The 27,790-nt window shown below is 42.4% G+C and overlaps 1 protein-coding gene across 4 annotated transcripts in view; it reads right to left on the minus strand.

Moving 5' to 3' along the window:
* efr3a (EFR3 homolog A (S. cerevisiae)) overlaps positions 1–15,944 on the minus strand; it is a 168,594-nt gene extending 152,650 nt beyond the window's left edge. The window contains exons 1-2 of one of the 4 annotated variants that reach the window (XM_039815921.1): positions 15,835–15,944; positions 15,424–15,531 (exon numbers count right to left, since the gene is read on the minus strand). In XM_039815921.1, coding sequence (XP_039671855.1) covers positions 15,424–15,433 — 10 coding nt within the window. In that variant the 5' untranslated portion in view covers positions 15,434–15,531; positions 15,835–15,944. Of the gene's footprint in view, positions 1–639; positions 747–15,423; positions 15,532–15,834 lie in introns of those variants that run through there. The other 3 variants (XM_039815920.1, XM_039815922.1, XM_039815923.1) reach the window with 3 other exon arrangements.
* Between the last annotated feature and the right edge of the window lie 11,846 nt (positions 15,945–27,790).

Below are 27,790 nucleotides of genomic sequence, written 5' to 3' on the forward strand. Positions count from 1 at the left end.
CCCGAAGCCCAATCTGCATAAACTGTGATTATGTCGCCATTATGACATATACACACACACAGGCTTCAAACATACTGACCAGTGAACACCTCTTAATGTCTGCACAGCCGGGCTGATTTCATAAAAATGTAATACCAAAAAATAACCTCTTGCAATAATAGTTCATATTTTACATACACACATATATAAATTAAATACCCTGAGAATCAACACATCAATTTGGGCTCATTTTAGAATTGTATGATGTGTGAGTCATCCCGTACGACAATGCAGCTGCTGAAGTGACACAGCAGCTGCTGTGATTCATAAAAGCAATAACCGGAGCTACGATTCATCAGCATCACACGGTGGCCCCGCCCCTCCCCCTCACTCGCTGCCACTCAGATTGGTCTCCAGGTGCGTCTGTCAGGCATTACCGGAGAGCTGATTGGACCGTCGGGGGGAGGGGCGAGTGAGCTTCGCCGGTTCAGACACAGAGCAGATCAATGGCCGCTGCCGCCGTGCAGGCTTGTTCACCAAGACACAGACCGTGACTCTGTTAGAATCCCTTACTCTGTCACTGTCACACACACACACACACATACACGCGCACACACACACACAAACAGGCAAGGAACAAATTATAAAGCTGCCCCCTACCCGACTCGTTGTTCTCTGAATCCATCTTGTTGGAGGCGAAGAGGAGGATGGCCTGCCAGGTGGACCTCGACTTCTCAGTCTCTCTCTCTCTCTCTATGTGTGTGTGTTTTCTCTCTCTCTCTCTCTCTCTCTCTCTCTCTCTCTCTCTCTCTCTCTCTCTCTCACACACCGACTGTCATCCCTGACCTTGCAGTGTTTGTGTTTCCCCTCGCCGAAAGCAGCAGCAGTTCTGCAGTGGAAGCTAAGCTAAAAACACTCAGAACCTCTCGGTATTCTCCTGAGAGACAATGGGAAACACGCGCGCGCGCGCGCGCACGCACACACACACACACACACACACACACACACACACACACACACACACACACACACACACACACACACACACACACACACACACACACACACACACACACACACACACACACACACACACACACACAAATGCAGATACACAAAAGCACACACAGACACAAATGCAGACATACACAAACAAATGCAGATACACAGAGGCACACAAACAAATGCAGATACACACACAGACAAATGCAGATACACAAACACAGACACACACCCAAACAAATGCAGATACATAGACACACACACACAAATGCACGCACATACATCACTGTTTCCTGGGACTGTGTGGGTTTATGTGTGTGTGTGTGTTGGGTCTGACGGTGTTTTAATCATCCTGATTGGAGTATAATTATGCAGATTTACTGAGAGAGGGACTGCTGGTGAAGGAATTTAGCATTTAAAAATGTGCGCTTGTGCGTGCAGCGGCTATTTGCATCCGTCCAAGTGTGTGTGGGCCTCTGTGGTTGTGTAACAGTGTGTGTGTGCGTGCTTGAGCTTCTATCTTTGTGTCGAGCAGGTTTTAGTTTTAGACCTTGGGCATGAGCACATCTTTTGAAAGAAAGTAGCAGAGCAGCCGGAAAAGTCAGGACATTTAGAGAAAATTAGGACTTCTTTGTTTTGTTTTTAAAAGCGAGGACATTTTGGGAAGGAGAGGACAATCAATTCATGATGAATTGGGGGTAATGAACTCTGAAATGTCATAAATTACCAAAAATTCATGAGCAGTTAACTATTTATCAAGTTGTTTTTTTGACATTTTGGAAACCGCAAAGAATTTTGGAGCGAGAGGATGATTTTGGAGAGTATAGAAGGACAGATTTTTGGAAACCTGATATTTTTTCTACGCCAGGACATTTTTTATAAGTGGTTTTGAAAATTGAGGATATTTATCAAAAGTAATTACAGCTTTTTTGAAGGGAGGATATTTCTGGAAAATGACAACATTTGAAATTTTTTAGCAGCTCAACACATTTTAGACGTTTATCGGTGTTTTTTGCCCCCAACGGTGCCTTCACCATTGAGCATTTTAGACACCTAAAAACATCTGCATTAGTTTAATTGGACGGTACATTTAGGACATTTAGGGGGGGGCCGCAGCAAGGTTCAAATCGCCCACGGGACCCAATCCCAATGCAGCCCTCTACTCTGCAATTGAGTTATAAATGTATATCTGTGTGTGTGTGTGTGTGTGTCTGTTGGGGGGGGGGGGTGTATCAAGCACTTTGTGCTATATGAAAAGTGCTGTATAAATAAAGTCTGTTTGACTGATTGATAAAATTATACGATAAATGGAGAAAACAATTGCTTTGTTCCCCTCAGCAGTCAGCCTCACCAACAAGGCCCTGGACCCCCACTTACACTGACTCTGAACACACCCCCCGCCCTCCCTAGTCACTACACATCTTGGACTTTGCATATACTATATATTCTTTGCAAATTCTGCACTCAACCCTTTCAGCCTCCTTTTTTCTTACGCAACAGTTATTTTGTATGTATACTATTTGTTCTTCTGTATTTATTGTGCATTTCATATTAATGTTTAATATGTTTGTTTACGTATTCTCCCTTAACTAAAAAAGGCAACTTCCACATAAGTGTACCTTTTGTGGCAATGAAACCGTTCTGGTTATGCAAGAGGGAAACCATGGGGTCAGTGTGTTGAGACATTCTCTCACAGACTCCACAAACACAGCATCTGTCACATCCAAAAAAGGCCAGGCCGCGGCGCCGGAGGGGATCGCCCAGCGAGCGCCTGGGCTGCTACTGTGCCCGTCGCATGTGCTCTGGAAACAAAAAGCGCATGATCCACTGAGAGCTGAACGAGAGGAACTGGATGACCCGACAGTCGGAGCGAAGACGGAGAAGTCAATTTAGCAGCAGGGAAAGAAACGTAAAACATGATACGGAGATGAAAGGCATTGTGGGAGCTGTAGCGGTAGTAGAAAAGGGGAAATTGGCATATAGTACATACTAGGGGTGGTACGGTTCATGAAAAAACATCCGAAGCGCTCGGTTTGCTAGTCTCGGTCCGGAGCGTGTGTGTGCCGTCCACTGTTAATGGTCACTAATCACTTCCTGCCGTAGTGCCCACTTTGGACACCTGTGTTAAAACACTTCCTGGAAATGACGAGCGGGATGAGTTTGACGAACACAACCCATGGCAGCTGATTGGACGATCGCGTCACATGGGTCTTGCTGCTCCCGAATTTCAAAACAAGACTGTCATGGCGGCTCTTTCCGAATACAATCTCGTATTTTACGAAAATAGTTCACCGAAACGGGTTTCTGAAAACATTTGAAGCGAGAAATAGGCCGTGCAGCTGCTGAATCTGTCTTCATTTCAGATCGACAAAGGTCAGTTTAGAAGATTTTCATCAGATTTTGAGAGACACCGAGCCGACCGCTCCTCAAGTGGAGTGGGGTGCTGCTGCTGCTGCTGCAGGTCACGTCACGTGCAGAAATGTCAAGTGGGAGAGATAAGGAAGGCTGCCCAGATGCGCCAGCGTCGTTTATAGTCTGGTGTGTGGGAACATTTTGGATTTCATGTTACCTATGATGAAATAAAACAATAAATAGAACTGCCACTGTGTGCATGTATTGTGCAACATGCATTCAATATGCTAATTTTAGCTATATATCATATGCTGAAGTATATTCTGGAGTGTTAAAGATTAAAAAGAAAAAATAACAAGAACCGTACAGAACCGAAAACCGTGACCCTAAAACCGTGATAGGAACCGAACCGTGGGTTTTGTGAACCGTACCACCCCTAGTATATACTGTATGAGTCTGCACCACAAAACAGGCAGTACTGTATAGTTTCTATTAGTCTGGATCAACAATAGTGCTAATTTCCAGAATAAAGCCTGGCATCTTCCGCTCTCTTTGTGTTAGCTAGCAAGCTACACGCTTTTGTTACTGTGTTGGGTCTAGGGTTCGGTACCTTTCGCATCTGAACCAATACCACTACCGGTACCTGGAATTCGGTTCCGGTACCCAACAGTACTTTCCCTCTATAATTACAAAAAAAAAAAAATATTTCAGTTGTAAAAATAATTCCAAAACTATTTACTTAGAACATTCTGTTATTTATTTAAAATATTTTACATGGACAGAAATTAAACACAAACAAAAATAAAACCCCTCCCTCTCTCCTCCCAAACCCGTCCCTACAACCTATTAAAGGGATACGCCACTGTTTGTTGAAATAGTTCTTATCACAGTCTCCCCTAGCTGTAGATAGGTGGGCCAACGCATTTTTTGTGCATGCATTGTTTTAGTCCGGTGCAACACCGGCAGCGGCGCCGCTAGTTAGCTTAGCGTAGTGAATGGAATCCTATGTTGCCGGTTAGCATGTTGTGAGTAAAAATGAGCCAACAAAAGACAAAAAAACAACCTAATTACTTGCACTGAGACAAAAAATGCGTTGGCCCACCTATCTACAGCCAGGGGAGACCGTGATAAGCCCTATTTTCGGTGGCGTATTCCTTTAAATTGAACAATAATTCTACTTTTATTCTTGTACTTGTATATGTATATTTTAGCCTGTTTTATTTTCATCATGACCGTTTTTAAATGCTCTTTAATGTTTCATGTAAAGCACTTTGAATTGCCTTGTTGCTGAAAGGAACCTCAGCCTGTCAGTCAGTCCCCAGGGCACAGAAACCACCGTTGTGCCTGCTCGTGTCAGAGGAAGTGTAACGTCAACAGCACCGCGACCGCTTTCGCCTCGCCATTAATATCATATCGCAGCGAACACTGTCTGCGTGAAGTTTGGAAAAGCGGTAACCACACTTGAAACCACGTTATCGGCGTCGCCGGGACTCTCTGGGACTTCAACAAAACTGCAGACCCGACGTAGTTTGCTCCGTCCGCACCTCTGCTCTCTGTCAACATGCAGAGAGGACAGATAACTTTGCGCTTACTCTCAGGTACCAAAATTAGGCACCGTTTGATTTTACGTGAACCAATACTTGGTAGTACCGACGTGATGCGGTCGGTACCAGTAAAAGTACCGGGTTCGGTACCCAACCCTTGTGTCAACAGTTAACTTCATTTAATGTTGTATGTGGCGTTTTCTTTTGCAGGCAGCAAATGTTCCATTAAAACAAGTCCCTTCCTGAGACTATTTAGCAGAGCCACCGTCACTGCGAAATGCACCCAGAATGCATCTGTGGTGTAGCCAGACTTTACTCCACAGCGCTGAGGAGACAGGTCTGGCAATGCAAGACTACGTCCATATTAACAGCAGAAGATTTGCAATCTACGTTTGGATAAGGATTTTTTTTCGGGACGTGCGGTTCCCTCGAGTGAAGGTAGGCAGGTTAAACTGACATCAGGCCGACACTTACGTAAATATCTGCATGTTAAATGTCACCCACATCCCACAAAAAATATCTGAAAGCTGAGGAGAAAGAGTAAGAAATTACTTTTGTATGAACTTTCAACGTCAACTTCAGTCCAGAAAGTCCTTCACAGTAAGTCACTAATCTATCATTTCGACTGGTAGGGTTTTTCCATTGGCACTTTTAGCTGCACCGTGGATCGGCTGCATTTCCATTTAGAAAAGACAGCCTCGCGTGCCGGATTTAATAGGCATCATAAATTGTTGCACTGGTTTCCTTCCTCAAGATTTATCTGCGTAAACCTACCTTGAACCAATCCTCCCATCCTCTTGTGCCTCTTTCTTATCTATCTACTCCAACGTCAACTAAGCGAGTGGAGCGACTGTTCTCATTAAATCTTGAGAACATTGTGAACTGTACTCCTGCTTCGTGTCACTTTGTTCTCCGAGCGCTTCAAACTGCTTTTCGTGATCAACTCCCAGAGGTCCAGCCAGGAGCTGATAGGACGCAAACAGGGCTTTAAATAAGGGATGCACAATATGTCAGTTTTTTTTTTTAAATCATCATCGCGATATTAACTGGCGCAATACAGATACCGCGAAAGGCTGCGACATGTCGCGGAAGATACTCAAGAGATTTTTTGTGTTAGTTGAAAGAAAATATCAGCAGTCATTCTTTTTTTTATAATTCAATGTTCAATTTGTTCAATCAGCAGAACTGAGAACACTTTAATATCCGTTTATTTATGTCAGGAAATATATCGTGATATTCAACATTATAACCTATCACATATTTTTTCTCATATCGTGCATCCCAACTTTTAATTAACTTTTTTTAATCACCAGCCAACAATGGCTTGTACATTTTTCAATTTACCAGCCAATCACATTTTCCACTAGCCAAATTTCTACTAATTTCAACAACTTTGAATAACTTAACTACTTAATTTCATTCATAACCCACGCTAGACACATCACGACATGGTGTTCATGGGAAATGTAAGATCAGTACTATGAGCAGTGTTGCCAGATAAAGATTTCATTTCCAAGCCAAACGGACACCAAAATGCCCAAATTTCGTGGTAGCAACATTTCTGCAAGCCTGGTCCTACCAGACTCTGGTCCATTAGCCTGGTCCTACCAGACTCTGGTCCATTTCATTTGTACAGAGAGAGAGAGTCTGGATCTGCCATAACCAATCGCTAACTTTTGGTCGTGACGTGGGCTTAGCATCATTAGCGTTAGCCTTAGCCAACTCCTTCACCACTAACGGAGCGAGCTGGAAAATCAAACTGTTCCCGAACCCCGTGGGGAGGAGGGCCACAACATCATGGCCACCAACACAACTCAGCAAAGATTGGTCTTGCTCGGGCTTTAACTTCTGGATATTTGGCAGCGTTGCCACAACGCTTCTCACGAAGTGTAAAGTTTTTTGCACACATGAACTGTGACAAAACAAAACAAATTGGCTGTACCAAACATAGATTGTTTTTGGCACCTATAGCAAGTTGCGCATCACCACAAGCCTGTAAACATAGAGGCTTCTATGAATAAAGACAATAAAGTACATACTGGCCATTTAAGTACAGTAGGCTACCAAAAAAGTGACCTATAACACAGTGAACTAAATATGGCCCTGATACAGGCTCTATCTGAACTCCTTGAACATATCTTTACATAATTAAAACATGTTAATGTAAAATGCTTTCAATTAATAATTTTAAAAAATCTAAGTCTTTTAAAAATTAAATCGTGAACAGTGGTGAATAGAGATCACGATTTTAAAACAATTTATCGTGCAGGCCTAGGAACCACGCGGCGCTGATTTGCGTTTCCTTTACCAGTTTAAAACACTGATATTTCCGACAACATCAAGATGTTTCTTATTGAAATATTTCAGCATTGTTTTTGTCATTTTAAAAACGCTGTTAGAACTACAAAAAGCACTGAAAACATGACTCACATGAGCATATTATTTGAGACACTCTTGTTCCTATAAAGTCTTGTCATTCAACGAGACAAAAAGCTAGTTCTGTTTCAACATCAAAGTTTCCCACTTTCATTCGGTTCCTCCGATTCAGTACATCGTCATTTGCATATAATACTTCTGTCTGTAACCTGCACATGAAGGCTTGTTTTTTTAACTCCAAAATGTAGTAATTTGTAGTATCGAAGTGAAAAGCATGAAGGTATTGACTGAAGTAAACCTGTGATTTAACGTGCTGGTGCTGTTCTGCTTCACTGTATCTCCGTGCCGACACCTGTTTGGTGTTGATAGAGACACAAGCAAGCATCCGACAGCCAAACGGGGCCGGAGGAAAACCGTAAAATCCTCCACAAAGTGCTGTAAGCCGGGCGTCACACAACGAGCACACAAAAGATAAAAGCTTCCCCTCTCTGCAAAGAAGACGCGACTGGCAGGGGGGGAAAACAGAGGGGAGGCACATCTCCTTTGAAGTTATATTTAGGACAAATCCTCCCTTTGCAGAACAAACCGTCTTCCGCTATGCATTCAAATCACAGCCGACAAACGGAGGGAGGAATCGACCTCAGAGCACAGGAACCGACTGCACGCGTACAATTAGCCGTCGGAGCATCTGAAAACGCCCCGCTGGCTTTGATTCCTTCTGCATCCCAAATACTCCCGTTGCACCTGGGATACAGATGCATCATCGGACACAGTTTTTAAGATCTGAACACACGGAGAAGCGCCGCAGCAGGTGGTCCAGATCCGTTTAGACACATGGACAACAAGCTGCAAATGTAGAAGCACTTCCAACACATGAGGAAAATATCAAAATTGCAATAGTTTTTGACTGATGTTGCGATTGCGATACGATTCATGATATTGGAGGGAATGATCCATTTTTTCATCTCATTTTCATTGAAACACAAATAAAAATGTATAACTATAGTCATGTAGTGTGATTTTTGCAAGAACCTGTACCAAACAAAGAGGCTTTCCTTTAGTCTGTAGGATAGGATTTGTAAGCCCAGGTAGGGCTGGGCGATATGGAGAAAATCAAATATCACGATATCTTTGACCAAATACCTCGATATCGATACCGCAACGATATTGCAGTGTTGACTATTGGTGCTTTCACAAAATATTTACACAATGAGATTTTTGATAAATAATCATCAGCAATGTGGATATAATGACTAAGTGGGTAAAGGCAAATAATAGTTACAACAGTCTGGTAAGTTCAGAAAATGACATCACTTTACTGTAATGCAGCCTTTAAAACCATGAAAAGACTACACTATTACAATATCCGAAATCTAAGTCGATATCTAGTCTCATATCACGATATCGATATAATATCGATATATTGCCCAGCTCTAGGCCCAGGACGTCTCTGCAGCCCCACAATACTTCATTCAGAATGGTTAGACACATATTTTGCCTTTAACAAATATTGCGCCCCCCTGCGATTTGGATGTTGCACTAGTCCATATTGCAATTTCGATAAAATTGCGATTAATTGTGAAGGAAATAAACCTCTGAGTGGTTGTTGTTTTTAACAGCAGGAGGACAGAATGAAGATCTGTCCGCCAAATGTATAACTTAATGTTCATGTTTAGTTTTTAACCACATAGCATTTCTTATAGCAATTGTTATTGAACAATGAGTTCCAATAAGTGTCACTTTAAAGTGCCCATATTATGCTCATTTCAGGTTCATAATTGTATTTAGAGGTTGTACCAGAATAGGTTTGCATGGTTTCATTTTCAAAAGACACCATATCTTTGTTGTACTGCACATTGCTGCAGCTCCTCTTTTCACCCTGTGTTCAGGTCTCTGTTTTAGCTACAAAGTGAGACCTCTCACTGCTGTAACATCTTTGTTGGGAGGCGCACATGCTCAGTAGCTAGGTAAGGATCACATCAGCTAGCTGTTTCTCTAACTTCAGTCAGTACAAGGCAGGATTAGCCGGGAGACTTCCAACTTTGCGTGGAATACCTGCAGAATAGGGACATGGAAGTAGTTCTTTTGTAGATTAGGGTGAACTAGTGTGTGTTGTGTGTTTTGCCATTGAGAACGAGCTAGCATGCTAGCGCTAGCATGCCACGGTTAGCCACCTCGTCTCGGCTACTGACGTTGAAAGCCCTCCAGATTTCGAAACAGCTCACCCAGATACTGAAGGCAGCACACATTCAGAAACCGTATCACACTCAAAACAGCATGGATGTTTTTTTTACAAGTTTGTATGCGTGTGGAAGCACCTGAGACACAAAATAACACCCCAAATCTCAGAAAAAGGGATTTGTTTTCATAATATGGGCACTTTAACTGCCAATCATACAGCTGTGCAGACCGAGTGTCCCACTGGGACCACAGGACGGAAATGAAGACGACTCTCTGCGAAATGAGGTAAACAGGAAAACAGGAAGGCCTCAACACCATAATGGGGAAAGTTTAAGAAAAGGATTTCCCAGCAGGCATCCTTTCATCCATCCATTTATCTCTAAAAAGATCCAACCGCGTTGTTATCCGACTCTCCATTCAGGCTAAAAACGAGCAGCGGCAGCAGCGAGGGCGACGGCAGCGGGTTTGTCCTACATAATGACTTAATTGAAGTGGTTAGCACTTGGAGGATAATGAGAGCCTCCAGACCACAACAGACCCACGAGTGAGTTAGGAAATGGAGCAGCGCGCACACGCGGAGGAAATCAGTGTCGATTATTAATAGCAGCGGCGCCACGCGCAGCACTCAGACAAATCAACGCGGGTCTGTCTCCTTTCTGTCTCTGTGGGATTAGACACCATGTGTTCATTTCATTTGTCCAACACACACACACACACACACACACACACACACACACACACACACACACACACACACACACACAGATACAATTAGCAACTATAACTGAAATATATTGAATTCAGCGTTGACCCTAAAACAGAATTTGTCCTATTTCCATTCTACTACATGAGTGCGTCAGCTAGGGCTGGGTTAAAATAATCGAATTTCCAATTAAAAATCCATCTTTGTTTTGAGTGATTTAATATTCCTTCATAAAATCCAGACATGGATCTTTTAATATCTGCCTTTTCACCATGGATGAAGAAGTGAAAAGTACTTTAAACTTTTTGGATGTCAGTTGCTAATGTTAACATTAACCTGGTGCATTATAAAACATATCTGAGGGCTGCTTCTTGCTTAAACAATTTACAGCAGTAAAGTTCTCTGAGAATCTCTTTCATATTGATTGTGTCTTCCGAGACTAAGAATACATTTTCAGTCTCAACTTTTGGGTGAAGAAACACGAACGAAAAGTGCTCTAAAAGGACATTATGGGCATTCTGGGCGTGCTGGTCTTACAGGGAGGTGTGTTCAGGTGCACACTATGCTTGTTACACACACAGGGACACACAGCAGCACACACACATGCAGAAGATTACAAATAAAAATATTAGGGTGCAAATCCTCCATCATAACAGCAATGCTCCAAGGTCCAAACGCGCCTGGCTTTTAAAGGGAATGGGAGATGATCTCTGATTGGTTGATTGCATGTTACGCCCAAAACACACCTCTGATTAATGAAGACACTAAGAACAACCCTTTGAACCAGGCGCCCTGCGCACGGACACTTTTTCTGCCGTCAAACTAGAAAAAGTGGATTTGGACACGCCCTAAACGCGCTTCGCGCCGTGCGCTTAGATTGTTAAAATAGGGCCCTAGGACTTCTACATTCCCCACAATTAGGGATAAACCACTCCGTTACAGATTACTGCTGGGCTGGGTAGCAGTAGGTGACAAATTAAAAAGGTATCAACCGAAATAACCCAGCGCCAGGTTATATGGAAACTTCTCCGGTCAAACGATACCTGCATTCAATCCTTTTTGTATGTTAATTGGTGGTGTAAATTAAACCATGTAAACCTATTCTGATAGAACCTATAAATACAATTATGAACCTGAAATGGAGCATAATATGTGCACTTTAACTTCTTATACTCATAACCAGTATAGGTACCACTGTTTTAGATGATGCCCAGCCCTAATTACTGCTAAAGTGCACCACTGGGAGTAATTACAGACACGAGGCCCGCATGGGCGGCAGACGACGCCTGCAGCGAAAAACGCAAACATCCAGACACATCAGCAGTCTGAAATACCACCCCCAACTTCTCACCCTCCAGCACCGTCACATCACACCGCGAGGGGACTTCTGGGGCCTCAGAGATTCTGCTTTTCTCATCCTACTTTGTCTCAGCAGCAAAGTTGTCTTTTTTCCAGAGAGAATGGCTCTCCAGTAAACGGCAGCTGGTTACCTGCCAGAGCAGCTGCTGCTGGAGGCGGAGGAGAAGAAGAAGAAAGGCGAGGGCGCCCAAAGTTCAACTTTCCCAAAATAGAAAACACTGTCAGACATGACAGCGCACACGCTTTTCCAAAGTCTCGTATCTCCTTTATTTACGCTACGCTCCACTAGGCGTGTGATCGAGATTAGCGGGGCCAAAGTCAGGACGATGAAGTGAAAATGAAAACGGCGAAGGAGGCGGCTTAGGGAATCGGAGGATTTACAACACGTGCGATTGTTGGAGTACGTCTTATGCTGCATTGTATTAAGAGGATCTGTAATAAAGCCGCTGTATTCACAGCTGACAAAGTTACAGAGGGTGCAACACAATGGGGGAAAATGTTGAATTATTGAAGAAAAAAAAAGATGAAAAATTAAAGCTAAACCTCCACAGCAGACAGACAAAAAATAAAACCTCTGTCAGACGGGAATCCCTGAGACAGAAACACTTCATGGGACTAATCTTTCTACGGGCGGCTGTTTGTGGACATTAAATTACCTGGAGCAGTTTACAGCCTGCTGCACAAGATCAATGGGACTTTGATCACAAGGTCCATATTAACTATCGAGCGTTACAGCAAACTCGTCAAGGGGCGTTTTTTTATTACGATATATCCCTCTATAAAATATCCTGTTAGAGCTTCGGCACAAGGTACATTTTATCAAATGGCTTGTTTTTGTCTGAAATATTCAGTTAACCCTCGTGTTGTCTTCCCGTCGACTATGCAACTTTGTTTTTTTCTGGGTCAAAATTTTACGTTTTGGATCTTCTTTCGACATTATTTAGTCACTTTTTCCGATGTTTTTGTCTGTACTTTTCTGCGCTTTTTTGTGGTACATTTTTATGGGACTTTTTTTTTTTAAATGCTATATAATTGAATAAAACACCCAAATTCAATGAAAGTAACTGATCATTTATTTTACTTGTGAAGAGCGTTGTATGGCAGCATCCATGTTATAATTTTTTACTTTTTTAAAGAAACCCACATTTCTGATATAGAAACTTTTTCAAAAAAGGGTCAAATTTGACCCGAGGACAGAAGGGGGGGGGGTCAACTATCATGGAGGACCAAAAGCATCACCTCCTCCATCCATATGAGAGGCTGAGACTCGGGAACTTTGGCATTTTTTATGCGGTCAATCGACTAATCCATTAATTGTGTCAGCTCTGAACTCGTCACTTTGTTCAGTCGCACCATTTCTAGACCCCACACAGAGACTACAAAAAGAGAATCCAACCCACGGATGTTTTTCCCTCTCCGGTAAACACCTTCCCAAGTCAAAAAATATCTGTATTCCAAGAATTCCCTGAACTGTGAAGAATCAGGTATTCCAGTAAGTCTTCTAAGCCTGAGCACAGGTTGTAGTCAGGGCCTTAGAGGCGACACTGGCTGTGTGTACGTTAAGGATTAAAATAAAGGTCAGTCAAGCTGCAGCGCATGCAGAATGTCAACAGCTGCTCCGAAGTGATGAATAGTCAAGTGTTCAGCGGTAGGGCTGGGTACCGAATTCGATACTTTTAGGCACCGGCCGAATCGCCTCCTTAGTATCGAGTATGGAAAAATGCCTCGTCATTGAATACAAAAGTTCAATACCTAAGGATTAAACCTCTTTAGCGTCTGTGAGCCAATAAGAACGCAGCATGCTTCTATCAAGATCTAATAATGTCTGCGATTGGCTGTCTTAACGTGACGTCGTCATAGAGACACGTCAGACAGAGAATGTGTAATGTTATTTCCTTTTTGGTAAAATGGATTTCATAAAAAGTATCGTTCAGGAACATGTATCAAAGTCACGGTATTGGTATTCGGTACAAGCATCGGAAATATTTAAACGATACCCAGGCCTATTCACCGGATGATTTGGCTGCTCCACAAATGCAGCATCAGTTGCTAGCTGTTGCAAAGATTAGCGTTTCAAAAGCCTTGGAGGATTACATTTTGGGTTTTCATAGAAAAATAAGTTCATAAAAAGGGACTTCAATCCCACCGAGTCACACTAAATATAAAACACAAAACGAGCTCCTGAACGCGCACTCATCAGGCGACTGAAACACGTTTCTACACTTCTGTCAGTATCTACAGACACACGTTATACATCAGGGGTGTCGTTAGCATTAGTTAGGGCTGCACGATGCGAGGAAAATATCCGATATGCGATGACGTGGTTAAATATCGCGATAACGATATTACTTGCGATAAACAGATATTGAAGAGTGCTCAATTCTGCATTTCTGCTGCTCTTAGTATTCTGCTAATTACAACAAATCGCTTGAATTTAAAACAAACTGAACACTGAATTGAATATAAAAGGCAGCACTTAAAAAAGAATGACGATATATTGTGCAGCCCTAGTATCTACAGACACACATTATACATTAGGGGTGTTGAAATTAATCACTGCATCGATGCATGGCGATGCGGACCTGGATGATGCTGCACCGACGCAGTTACAGACCATAATCGATTATTGCCTACTGATGGTACTTGGTGACTTGTCGCTGCTTCTTGTTGCCTGCTGAGTTCAGACTCCACGACATTCAGGAAATGTCTTTTTTAAGAGCTGATACCAGCTCATACATACCTGACTGCTTGAATTTGTTGATGAAAACCATGTGTAGTAATATATAATAATAATAATAATAATAATAATAATAATAATAATGATTTAAATGATTAAGTGAGGCCCTTTCACCTTTGGCATCAAACTGATTTTACCACAAATCCGGTCTGAGTGAACTTCGACCTGTGAAATCACATGACTCATCAATGTCGAGCCAATGTAAGAAAGGGGAAATGACTGACCTCTAGTTCAAGATATATGTCATTTATATAAGTGTATATGTAGTTCAAGATGTATGTCATTCATATAAATGTATATGTTTGTGTATATCTGCAGTCAGACACCAGAAGCAGAGAGGAAGGCGTTCTGATTGGCTGCACTGCACGTAGGGCAATGACAGAAAGTGATGACAATAAAAGGATAATAATAGGAAGTTCTACAATTCACAACTTCCTGCTGTAAGCCATGCTAACTCCCACTGTGTATGTTTACAACCCTGCCCATGCCTCCCAACTGTGCCACCCAAGTACAGTTCACCTGTTCTCTCCGTCTATAGTCTGGATCAATGGAAGTGCATTGCCATGATAAGCGTGGCAAGCCGAAAGCTGAGGCGCGTTTGCTCTTAAAAGATCAGATACATTAGTAGCAGCTAGGGCTGTGCTCGATTGAAGACATTCTCAGTCGACTAACACTCATTCAGTTGTATCTACTAATCATTTAGTCGATACATTAGTTGATTTGATCGACAGATCTGTAAATCTGAGTTTCTCCGCAAAGAGTCACCACTTTAATTCTTGTGTTTACCAGAGATGAGCTCGTACGTTTCTTGGAAATAAGTCATTCAGCATGAAAAAAAGCATCAAACATGACTAATGGTCTAAAGAACTCTAAGTTGACTAAGACCAAAACGACCGATTAGTCGACTAATCAACTAAGAGTGAGCAGCCCTACTAGCAGGACAGCAGGTGATACAGAGATAACAGCAGAAGCCTACAAATGCCACACACAAGCGGTGACAGTGAACGCATCACTGTCACTTTCAACTTCAACTGGTGTCTGTTATACAGTAATTAGGCGAAACTGTGACAGATACACTGTAGGGCTGTTTTACTAACTTGTCAACACACACACACACACACACACACTCTCTCTCTCTCTCTCTGTCACTGTCACACACACACACACACTGTCACACACACACAGCTTACCGGCTGGCATCCTGGTGCTAATGTACCGCAGTTCCTCTGTTTTGCCGAGCACCGATTGGTCCTGCGTTAGTTAGCCTCCATGTAGCTTCTCCGGCTCTCTCACTTCACCTGGCATCGGAATGACAACCCGTTAACGTCAAACCCACCCGTGTGTGAGTTCACCCGACACAGTTAACAGCCGCTTTAAGTCAGAAAATAAAGACACATGAAGCGCCTCTGACCATTAACGCGCTAAAATAAGCTGTCCGCTGTGACTGCCATAGACAGTAACAAGCCTGTAAACACTGAAATGTCCACAGGAATTAGCCGCAGAAGCTAACTTAACGTCTGAGTAACGTCAAAACTCGGGTTCACAAGGAAAGCACACACACACACGGAGACATTTCATGGGGTTAAACCCGGTGGACATACCTGTAGGTAACGTTAAACAGCAAGCTGGCCAGATAACCTCCTACACATTACTACAGTGCTTCCTGCTTTACGGTGACAGACAACACGGAAGTGTGTGCTGCTTGCTGCAGCACGAGCAGCCCCCCCAAAAAAACACACCCCCCCGCTCGGCTCCACCGTTCAGAGCCCACGGAGGAGCCCAGAGAGAGCTAATTATAGCTGCCTGCTGCAAGGTGTGCAGTCCGACCATAGACTTCGGTTGGTTATACTGTAGCCTGTATGGGTTAGTTAGTGCTACTTGTGTCAAAGTAGCCTATATGGGAATGTGTGTAAGATGAAGATTATTACTAGAAGAAGAAACAATCATGTGTTCTTTCACTGTATACTAAAATATTTTGGGTAGATGTTCAACATCTTATAAGATTTAACACTGGGCACTCAGTTCAATTTAAGGATAGATCTATTTTTATTTGTTTTGAATAGGGCTGGGCGATATGGAGAAAATCAAATATCACAATATTTTTGACCAAATACCTCGATATCGATACCGCAATTATGTTGTAGTGTTGACTATTGGTGCTGTCACAAAATATTTAAACAATGAGATTTTTGATGAATAATCATCAGTAATGTGGATATAATGACTAAGTGGGTAAAGGCAAATAATAGAACAGTTACAACAGTCTGGTAAGTTCAGAAAATGACATCACTTTACTGTAATGCAGCCTTTAAAACCAGGAAAAGACAACACTTATGCAATATTACGATATTACCATATCCAAAATCTAAGACGATATCTAGTCTCATATCACGATATCGATATATTGCCCAGCCCTAGTTTTGAAGACAATGAGATGGACAAATATGCTGTCTGTTTTTGTTCAATTAATCTTGTTATTGGGGAAAATTCCACATTCACGAGAAGAAATGGGCGGACTCCAAACCAAGAACTGCAACGGCAACACTATAAGAGACATTAAGAATAAGAAGGCAATTAAGACTGTAATTGTGTTTGATATATTTCTCATGTACCGGTGATACATTTGACTTAATATGTACTACACTTTTCTTTTTTACTTTTTTATTTATTTTCTACATATATTTTTTTTGTATATGCACCTCTGGTATTGACTTTTTTGTATATATATATACACACACATACTGGTGATGTACCTATGTTCTTTACTAATAATAATAATAAAAAAAAATCAAGATTATTGAAACCTTTATTGATTCCCAGAGGGGAAACACAGGTGTTGCAGCAGCACAAGGACAGAAATAAGTAAAACAATTAGAAATATATAAAATAAAATGATATTAAAGAGCAGTTAAAAAAAATTTAAAACATTTGTTAAAGAGAATATAAAAACAGGGGGTCACTTGCGCACACAACAGGGTGTTCAACGCACCCCCCGTTTCAGTTGAAAAGAAACGTGTTGCTGCTACGTTTTTGTCGGGGCTGAACGTGGCCCAGCTATTACAGGTATGAAATACGAGAGTTAAAGTTACGGTGCAGCGTAAGAAATGAGCAATTACTTTAAAAAGGCAGCATCAAAAAAGACAAGTCGTCAGCCATGATTTAAAAGAACTGAGAGTTGCAGATTTCGGGGAGTTTGTTCCAGATAAATGTGGTGCATAAAAACTGATAGAAAACAGCTCCAGACCCAAAGTACACTAAAGTATGTGGACAGGGTCAACATGGGTCTGATCGGCGCCCAGATAGCTCAGTTGGTAGAGCGGGCGCCCATATATAGAGGTGTACTCCTCAACGCAGCGGGCCTGGTGTTTGACTCTGACCTGCGGCCTTTTTGCTGCATGTCATTCCCCCCCATCCCCTTTTTTTTTTTTTTTTTTTTTTTTTTTTTCCCCTTTTTTTTTTTTTTTTCATGTCTTCTGCTGTCCTAAAGTTGTCAAAAAATTGGTCTGTTATAGTTGAAACCAATAAAACTGCCATGTTTAGGCCACTCGTGCTAAATCTGTACACACTCATGTTGTCTTGAATCTTGTTAGAGCCTTGTATCACACACACATGCACACTGCTTACACAGTTTACTGGTCTACATCAGCCCATATGCACAACCCCTCCCTCCCTCCTCCCCCCAGCCTGGACTGAGGTCTACCTTAATAACTTAAAACTTGAACAATGGCTGTAACCTTATTACTTCCTTGCGTTTATGGACTTATTTGCACTACCACGATGCACACTCTCATAGAGCACCTTACCATACATCCCTTAGTACATTCATGTGGATTTTTAGATATTTTTTGCACTTTGACTACAAACTTTTCTTTTCTTTTCAATATTATTCATGTGGATTGTCTTTTTTATCATCCTGTTTATGTTTATGATGTATGTGTATGTTGTGTGTGATGTCTTTAAGCTACTAGGACCCTGAATTTCTCCTTGGGGATCAATAAAGTATCTATCTATCTATCTATCTATATATCTATCTATCTATCTATCTGAAGAAAAGGAACGGGCCTGAAGCATTTCTCATTAAGATCACCAATGAGACCAAAAATGTCAGCAATTAACTCTAACTAAAAATATCTCCCTGAGCTGATGAGTGAATGTGTGTATGAAAGTGTGCTGGTTGTGCTTTTTTAAGCTCTTAAGGACCTTTGCTTCTGCCGTCCAATGGACTTAAGAGGTGATTAAAGGCTTTGCCCCCCACAGATGGCACGCCAAGCGTCTGCTCAAGTCAAATGACTGACAGCAGCCAGCGGCACTCCTGCCTGACACCAAAATAAATACAAATAATTGAGATTGAGAAGAAAAAAAAAAGAAAGATTCTGCCCGTGTAATTACTCTAATGCAGCGACGTCCACGTGTCGCAACAGTGTGGCAGAGGTGGATCTGCACACTGCAGGCTTAAAATAAAACCCATCAACATGAGCAGATTTAGCAGTCAGACAGTAAGCAACACTTCAGACAGGAACACATGTATACTGTTTACTAGTGGGATGTACTTGTTGGAACGGATGACTCAATTTTTTATTTATTTTTTAAAATAATTTGTTGGGTCTTTTCCCTTTATTCAATAGTGCAAGTGGATTGGCAGGAAAGGGCAGTGGTGTAGTCTAATGTATTGTAGTGGGTATACTGTACTGTATATTGACCAGAATCTGCCTTTGGGGGAGAGGGGGCATATCATAGTGGGGGGGGGGTCTGGGTGTCCTCCCCCAGGGAAGTTTTGAGCATCAACGACTTCATTTCCTGTATTCTGATACACTTTTATGCACCAATATATGGTGGACATACCTTTATTTAGCCTATGTGAAGAAGAAAAACACAGATGACCATTTAAAATATATAAAAAATATAATGGAAAGTATGTTGCGTGTCATTGGGCATTGTTAAGTGGGTATATGGAAATCCTGGAGCTTTCTTAGTGGGTATACTGCGTATACCTGCGTATCACGTAGACTACACCATTGGGAAAGGGGGAGAGGAAGAGAGGGGATGACACGCAGCCAAGGGCCACAGTTTGGATTCAAACCCTGGCCGCTGCAAAGGACTCAGCCTAAATGGGGCGCCAGTCTTACTGGGTGAGCTAGAGGCCTCCCCGATAACCCAAATGGGATAGCAGTTAGGGAGTGAGAGATTTGAGTGTGATTTGATGAGCTGAAAGGCTAGACGGCTTTAAATCTGTGACGGTTTTATTTTTATCCATTTTTATTTTTTTTTATCTCTATAGCATTAACATTGTAACAGGGATCTCCCGTGCCCTCTACCAACCTTGTAAAGCTGCTGAACTCCATTTTGCCTGTGTTGTCCCTGCCAGAGGCGGGGCTGGAAGGGGACCATGGGGTGGTAACGCCACCATTGACGTCCGTCAATACCCACCAGGTCCGGATTTGTTGCGGCACGTTGCGGCCATGACTGACAGCTGTAGTCACGAGGACCCACAAGTTCTTGCGAATTCACGTAGAATAGAACCACAAAACCACCACCAGTTAGTTTCCATCCAGAGGAGTAGAGGGGGAACAACTCTGTGCTGTGTTTTCAAGGTGTAGTGCAGGGAGATATGATCTGCCGTGAGCACGGGGGATTTTATTTTGAAAATTAACCGGATATTTATTCTGTTTCTGTGCTCGACTTCCTGTCCCGCACTATCTGCCGTGTGCTAAATTGCTGCGGAGTTCTCTGGCATCTGGCAAAAATAGAAGCAAAACTGGTTCCCTTAAGTAGTACTCGCAGGAGAACACCTGTTTCCTGGGTGAAAGTCTTGTGTTTTCTCCTTAACTTCTCCAGGACATGAACACCTGTTTCCTGGGTGAAAGTCTTGTGTTTTCTCCTTAACTTCTTCAGGACATGAACACCTGTTTCCTGGGTGAAAGTCTTGTGTTTTCTCCTTAACTTCTTCAGGACATGAACACTTGTTTCCTGGGTGAAAGTCTTGTGTTTTCTCCTTAACTTCTTCCGGGACATGAACACCTGTTTCCTGGGTGAAAGTCCTGTGTTTTCTCCTTAACTTCTTCAGGACATGAACACCTGTTTCCTGGGTGAAAGTCTTGTGTTTTCTCCTTAACTTCTTCCGGGACATGAACACCTGTTTCCTGGGTGAAAGTCTTGTGTTTTCTCCTTAACTTCTTCAGGACATGAACACCTGTTTCCTGGGTGAAAGTCTTGTGTTTTCTCCTTAACTTTTTCCGGGACATTCACACCTGTTTCCTGGGTGAAAGTCTCATGATTTCTCCTGAACTTCTTCCGGGACACGAACTCTGCTCCCTGGCTTGAAAGCCCTGTGTTTTAGGATCTTCGCTCTTGATACAGCAGCAGTCGTACTGTAATAAATATGTGGAATACATACCAATTACAGTGCTTTACTTTTGTAGCTATATGTACGAATTCATGAGTTCATGAGAACAGTCTGGTATTGTCTCCAGTATAGACTCCATCTTTAATGTTCTTTCAGTTCAGGAGGCAGCGTTGTGCACTGATCCTCAGCAGAATATTGACATGTGTTGTCAGCAAACAGGTGAAGTCAATGATACGTTGAAACAGTCCCAGTTTCCTCATTAGCTGGTAGATGGCTGCTGATTGTCTGGCTGCTTTGGGATGTTTTGGTGTAGTAATCAGAACCAGTTTACTTGTTGAGTGAACTTGATTAACAGGCAGACTCTAGATCAGTTTGAGCGTTTCCTGCATCTAGGGATCAAAGCTGCCCACGCAGAAATCCTTATGCTTACAGCTTTTCCACTAAAGTTAACTGGTGGGAAGAGACGAGGCTTTAGACGAAAAACGCTCCCATCGGTTGTTTGTTCAAGCAGCAATTACGAATCATATAATTATTGTTAACTAACATGCTAGTTAACATTAGTTATTAAACTTAAACAGCTAATGTAAGTCGAAACTGCCTGCGAGCTTCTCCTGTACTATACGGTAATTCCTCCACTATGCGACAGAAAGTTGCGTGATTATGACACAATCGTTAGCTTATTTTTACAGAAACGTCTGCTACGGAGCCATAACGTGAGGTACAGGGTAATGGAGCCTTTTATACATTGTCGTGTTTCTTTAGAAATAAACAACGGACAAATAGAGTCTTTAAACAATTCAGATGTAAAGTTATTCGCTGTCCAAGTGACGTCAAAATGAATGGGAGTCAATGGAATGCTAACAGCGAGTGAGTGCTAGGTAGCATCAAAATGGCGCCATAGGAGGTACGCTTTGTAGAGACTGGCTTACCCCCTTGCAAATTCTGCATAAGTAGGCAGGTTGTGGCTTAGCCCCGCCCATGACGATCGTGATTGGTTTAAAGAAATGCCATTAAACCAGAGCACTCTTGCTTCGGATTAGAGGGTGGGAATAACTCTGGGTGGGAAAACTGAGCGAGTGAAATGTCCAAAACAGCCTGCAGAAAACAAGACTTTTGACAGTTTTATGTCAATGTCATTTCAAACTGACTCTTAGTCATGAAGAATCCCTTTGAGCTGAATGAAAAAGACATTTAAGACAGTTTATAAGACGGTGCCTTTGAATCTAAAAAGAGATCTTTTGCTGCGTTCAATACCTGGAAAGGTGCCGTATTTTACTCTCAACCTACATTTTTTTATTATCAACCCAATCGATTACATAATGTAGCTCAGTGAAAGAACATAAATGTGAGAGCAGAGTGAAATAAATATCTCCTCGAGAGGACTCTATGAGCAGCTATTCACTCTTTTATCGACACACTTTGTACATCCATAGTTTGAAAAAACACTTTGCTGCAACAAACAGTCAAAATCCAAAATTGCACACGCACATATTGCTATTTGCTTCAAATGTTTACCTGTGATTCATCCTCGAACATAAAAGGGAATACATTTTTATAGCAAACAACACATAAAAATGCAATCAATCTGTCTCACTTCATACATCTCTCTCCACACACACAAACACACGCACACACCTTCACACTCTCGTCTCCGCGGCGCCCAGAGGTGGAGGTGAAAAGTGCTGTCGAAAGCCTCCGTTTGCACTTCAAAGGGTTGTGTGGGTGGAAGACAGAAGCCTGCGGTGAGCTGCGGCAGAGTCATATAAGCAGCGACTGCTGGAGTTTAACCTCCTGGGAAACATCCTCGGCGTCCGACAAACACCGGATCAACTCTGACGGATGTTTAACATCGAGCCTGGAGGAGGCGGAGGGTTGGGACGGACGGGTCAACGGTCTCAGAGTTACCATCAAATCTGTTTTATAACCTTTATGTGTTTGCACAGTGAGGGGTTTTATGTAGAACTGCCCAGCTGACTGCCACGGGACGATTCGAGGGGTGTAGACGGAGATCTTGTGATCAAGTGAAAACTACTTGAACACATTACTGTAGATGCAAATTGTCAATGACGTTTTCAAAAATGGATGTGCTCAGGGTGCGATTTGTGAAAAGCAGTTTTTTGTTTGTTGATAATGCACAACAGAACAAAACATGCAAGAATTAAATCCCCCTTCCAATACCACCGTGGATATCGGCCAGCCGTGCCAAAACACTTATTTATGAACTTCATTATCCAACGGAAAATAATCTCAAAATGAAACCGCACAACGTGGTGTCAACATAAAACGTAACGCTTTCAAGCCGGAGAGAGAAGTTCACTTTGTGTCGAAAACAAAATACTTTCACGCAGGAGTTGCTCGTTCGTTCCTCGCGGGTGGTTTTAATCCAAACCAGGATCTTTTTCCTAAACTTAACGAGTCGTTTTGGTGCCTAAACTCAACTCTCATCGCCGTAGACGCTCACTTTTTTCTGGCTAAACTCCACTACCATCCACGGCCCCTGAAAGGAGCATCATCTGGCGGTGCCTGTAGCCGGCTCACAGTCACCTGTTGGCGGCTAAACAACCGCCGCTGATAGCCGGCATCCCACCAGCAACTTCTGCTCGGATGTTATCGTTCTATCACACTGTGTTCACGTTACAGCGCTTTACTTAGTTTAAAATACTTCTATTTTAGGTATATAACATATGGTCTTTTGGTGAAGTACTATTGATCACTTTGAGGGGGGGGGATACATTTTGTTGCCTAGAACATTTTGAGTGCCAAACACTTTTTTAACATTTCCTGCATTCTGGTGAATTTTTATGCATCAATTTATGGTGCAATGGCCTTTATTTATGTAAAGGAAATTATTATTCTCCTGTATTGTACAGGTACCACGGTACTGTACATCTCAACATCAAATCGATTAGAGAATGAGACCTTGTTAAAGCCAGAAGCTCCAAAGTGTAAATCTACATAAATCTATCTTTATTTTTCACTTCCTGTCTTGTTCTTTAACCCCCACGACGTAGCAAAGTAGCCACAGTTCTTGTTTTCTGTTTTTTGCAGACTGATCTCCTGAAGTGGCGTTATGTATGACACGCCAATTCGTATGACATTATTGGCGTGTTATCAAGACGCATACTCTCTTTTTAGCGTGTTTATCAACGCCGTTTGACCTCCATTGACTTACATTACCTTGCGATTGCGTGTGAATTGACGCTGTAGCGAGTAGTATGAAAGGGCGAAAATCCACGTAGGTAGGTTGGGTAAAACACCAGACTTTCACCCAGGAGACCTGGGATAGCGTCCCACGTATCACGTTTCATTCGTGTCCCGCGAGTCACGTTTCCTAAACTCAACCGTCGCTTTCTTCTCGCGGTAACACGCCAAGTGGCGTGTATGTTTACGCCCACTGTATACAGCGTAGACATACACGCGGATAGCTCAAAATGCGTACAGATAACACGCCACTTGGCTTAAGAAAGTGGGCGTGTATGTTACGCAAAGTCATGATGTCATGTTATTTTTTTGAGGGGGAGTACCTCTTCTAAATATTGGAGGAGACACATCCCCTGCACCCCACCCACGAAATCTATGCCTATATTTGTCTCTAACATCCCCGACTATTATGACCCTGTAGGTTTGTTTGTTTGAATTTTAAGGAGGCTTCAGATATCATGCAGAGTAATGTCAGGACGCCCTGGCAAACCAGTAGATCAACTCTATGAATTCTTATTTTATGACTTTAAGGAGTGGAGTTGCACCCAGTTCCAACACATAAAGGAGACATTGGGTGTGACGAGCAGAGGAGGGTTGGGTGTGAATATTTTCTTTGTACAGATGTGATTGTCTGAGAACAGTCACACATAAACCTGTGATTTGACGGACTCTGCAGGATTACATGACTCATACATACGGACGCCGTTTGTTTCTGAAATGTTAAAACATTTACACGAAAAATACCGTTCGGCCCAAGGTGACATCTTCAAATGTGTCCAAAACCCCCAAAGAGATTCAGTTTACAATGAATAATGACAATACACTGCTAATGAAAAGCAGCTAGGATCTCATTGGAGAAGCTGGAACCAAATAATATTTAGCTTCTCTGCATATTTTGTCTGTAATTCATGGCTTTCAATAGAAATTAGTGGAATTTTGCCATGAACATCTTTAAAGGCCGTCTTCTCAAAATTAGTTTTTTCTCAAACTCTGAGCGAAGATTTTCCACTTCTGTTGCACTTACATACACCACACTTTACAGTCATATTCCTACCTATATTTTAAAGGTTTTTACAGAGGGATTTGTTGATATATCATTCTTGGCCTGATTTATATGACATGTTATGCCTACAAATAGGGCGGAAATCCAGTTTTTAAGGCTATTGGCAGTATTTTCTGATTTACTGGGTAACAAAAGGAAATATTCATAATCCCCTCTGTAAATGTCTTTTAAATGAATATATAAACAAAAGAATTTTGAACCTTTCGAAGAAAAAAAAAAAAAAACACCGTGGCGTGTCCGTTTTTATTTCGGCTCCCATGTTAACAGGTTAGAGTTTTCACACTGCCTTGCGTGAGGAAAACGTGTGCATACTAGAAATAGGACCGATGCCTATTTTTCACGCGACACACAAGCGTGTTGGAAGGCGTTTCCAGGCAAAATAGAATACGAAAAGATGTTTATATGTCATTTTGACACAAATACAATATAATAAATGACTCTCTAGGTCTCTAGGCCTCTAGTCTCTAGGTTTTGACATAAATGCAGAAATAAATGTAATTTAAAAAAAAGATAATAATAAATAATAATCGATTTTCAAATATTGCACCTGTCAATACAGAACGAAATATTCTGGAGCCTGCGCGAGTTCCGTAGGGCCGAAGAGTTGGTGACAATTATCTTTCTTTTCAGCATTTGTGCACATTGTCCCTTAACTTTGACTAACCAGATTTATTTCCCATCCAAACTCGTTCTCTTTCAGCTTTAACCGCTAACACCAAGCAACTTCAAACTCAGAGATGAACAGCACAGAACAAAACTGTTGTGCTCTGGGTGTTCACGCCGCCGTTTCATTTTTGTCAGACGCGAAAGGTGTTGCTGCGCCTGTCTCTCTGCTGTGTGCCTCGTTCTTCATCAGACGGATAAGAATAGCAGCGTGGAGATCAAGGTGTGACGGGAGCTTTGCAGCAAAGTGAAAGTGGGGAGAAAAGTGCAGCCTACACCTGTAACTGTGAGATCAGAGTTTCTGCAGGGAAGGAAAGTTTCAGAAAGTGGGAAATGACTGTCGCGCCTGAATTAGGAAATAATAGACACAAAGCTTGATCTTTTTCTAAACATAACCAAGTAGTTCTTGGGCCTTATCCTAATCAAACAACGTGTTTGAAATCATAACGGTTCTCTGGTGTAGAAATGAGGGCAGAAAGCGCTCTAAGAGAACACTTATTAGAGGGTAGGAATAAACCACCAATATCACCGTATGGTTTAGAGGACTGATTATAAGACCATGCATATACACAGGGCTTAACATTTACATTTTTGATCACCAGCAAACATGGCTAACATATGTTTAAAGTTACCAGCCAATCAGACTTTCCACTAGCCACATTTAGATTTTTTCATAACTAACTTTACTTTAGCGTTCGTCTTCTCAGTTTCAGCATAGCTCGGTATCGATACAGCACACACTAGGCACGTAACCAACGGTTGTATGACAAGTAATGACGTAGTGTTCATGGGACATGTAGGGAAAGTACTACGAGCAGCGTAAACATAAAGATTGGGTTTCCAAGCATAACACACACAAAACCGCCCAAATTTCTTGGCAGAAAAAAAGACTAATCTGGCAATCTGCAATCATCGTTTCTGCAGCTTGATTCGAACCGACACAGAGTTATTCGCTTCATTCATCACCAGCCAAATTGGCTAGTAACTTTGGGGTCAGCCCTATGTTCCCTCAGCCCAATGGTCCCACAGCCCTATGTTCCCTCAGCCCAATGGTCCCACAGCCCTATGTTCCCTCAGCCCAATGGTCCCACAGCCCAATGGTCCCACAGCCCTATGTTCCCTCAGCCCAATGGTCCCACAGCCCTATGTTCCCTCAGCCCAATGGTCCCACAGCCCAATGGTCCCACAGCCCTATGGTCCCACAGCCCTATGGTCCCACAGCCCAATGGTCCCACAGCCCTATGGTCCCACAACCCTATGGTCCCACAGCCCAATGGTCCCACAGCCCTATGGTCCCACAGCCCTATGGTCCCACAGCCCTATGGTCCCACAGCCCAATGGTCCCACAGTAGGGGGATAAAATCTGATAAAAAGGAAATGTGGGAACATAGGGCCTAATTTTGAAGAAAATCTTAGAAATGTGGGAATATAGGGCTGTGGGACCATAGGCACGCTCCCGTACTTTACAATGTTGATTTAAAGCCCCTCCATGAATTTATACACGTATATGCAGGAGCTAAGATTTGGGGTTTCCGAGTTTCATGTTGATCCAAACGCTGTTACAGGAAACATTCTACCTCAATATAATAAATATATAATAAAGTCTTTTTGAAAAGGCCTAATTAAACTTTGAAACATGTCAGCTACAGTCTGAACTCTCTGTCTCTCTGTCTGCTGAGTTGTAGCTGTAGGAAATCTGCTGTTAAGACTTTGGCTCCCAGACGTCTCTGGCAGGTCGGTGTGACGAGCCGATCGGTGACACCGCAGCTGATGAGCCGAGGATGCCGGAGTCCCAAAAGCACAGAGCGAGAAAATAAAACCGACTCCAATCAATGTGTGTGTGAGTCGAGGAAACTCTGACAGCGATGAGTCACCCCCCACCCGCAGAGGGACGGGACGACGGAGCTTGACGATGGGAGTTACTCCCGAAAACAGCCAGGTGGAGGGACGACGGGTGTTTGATGACCTGCAGAGACACCGCACACACACACACATACACACACACACAGAAAGATTACTTTTCTTTGGTAAAATGCAGAGGTCTGCAGACCAAATGATCCAACTAGTGTCTGAAAAACTGACCTGAGAAGGACAGGGAATGGGAATAAATCAAGAATTAGAACATTGTCAGATACTGAAGCATATTTCTAATGTCTGCATGGATGGATAGACTGATTAATGGACCTGCATGAAGCTGGATATTTTGATGAAGTATAGTATATTTTCTTTCTTTCTTAAAGAGTAACTACTGTTTTTTTCAACATGGACCCTATTTTCCAATCTTTTT

This window comes from Perca fluviatilis, chromosome 11, assembly GCF_010015445.1.
Source record: "Perca fluviatilis chromosome 11, GENO_Pfluv_1.0, whole genome shotgun sequence".
NCBI classification, from domain to species: domain Eukaryota; kingdom Metazoa; phylum Chordata; class Actinopteri; order Perciformes; family Percidae; genus Perca; species Perca fluviatilis.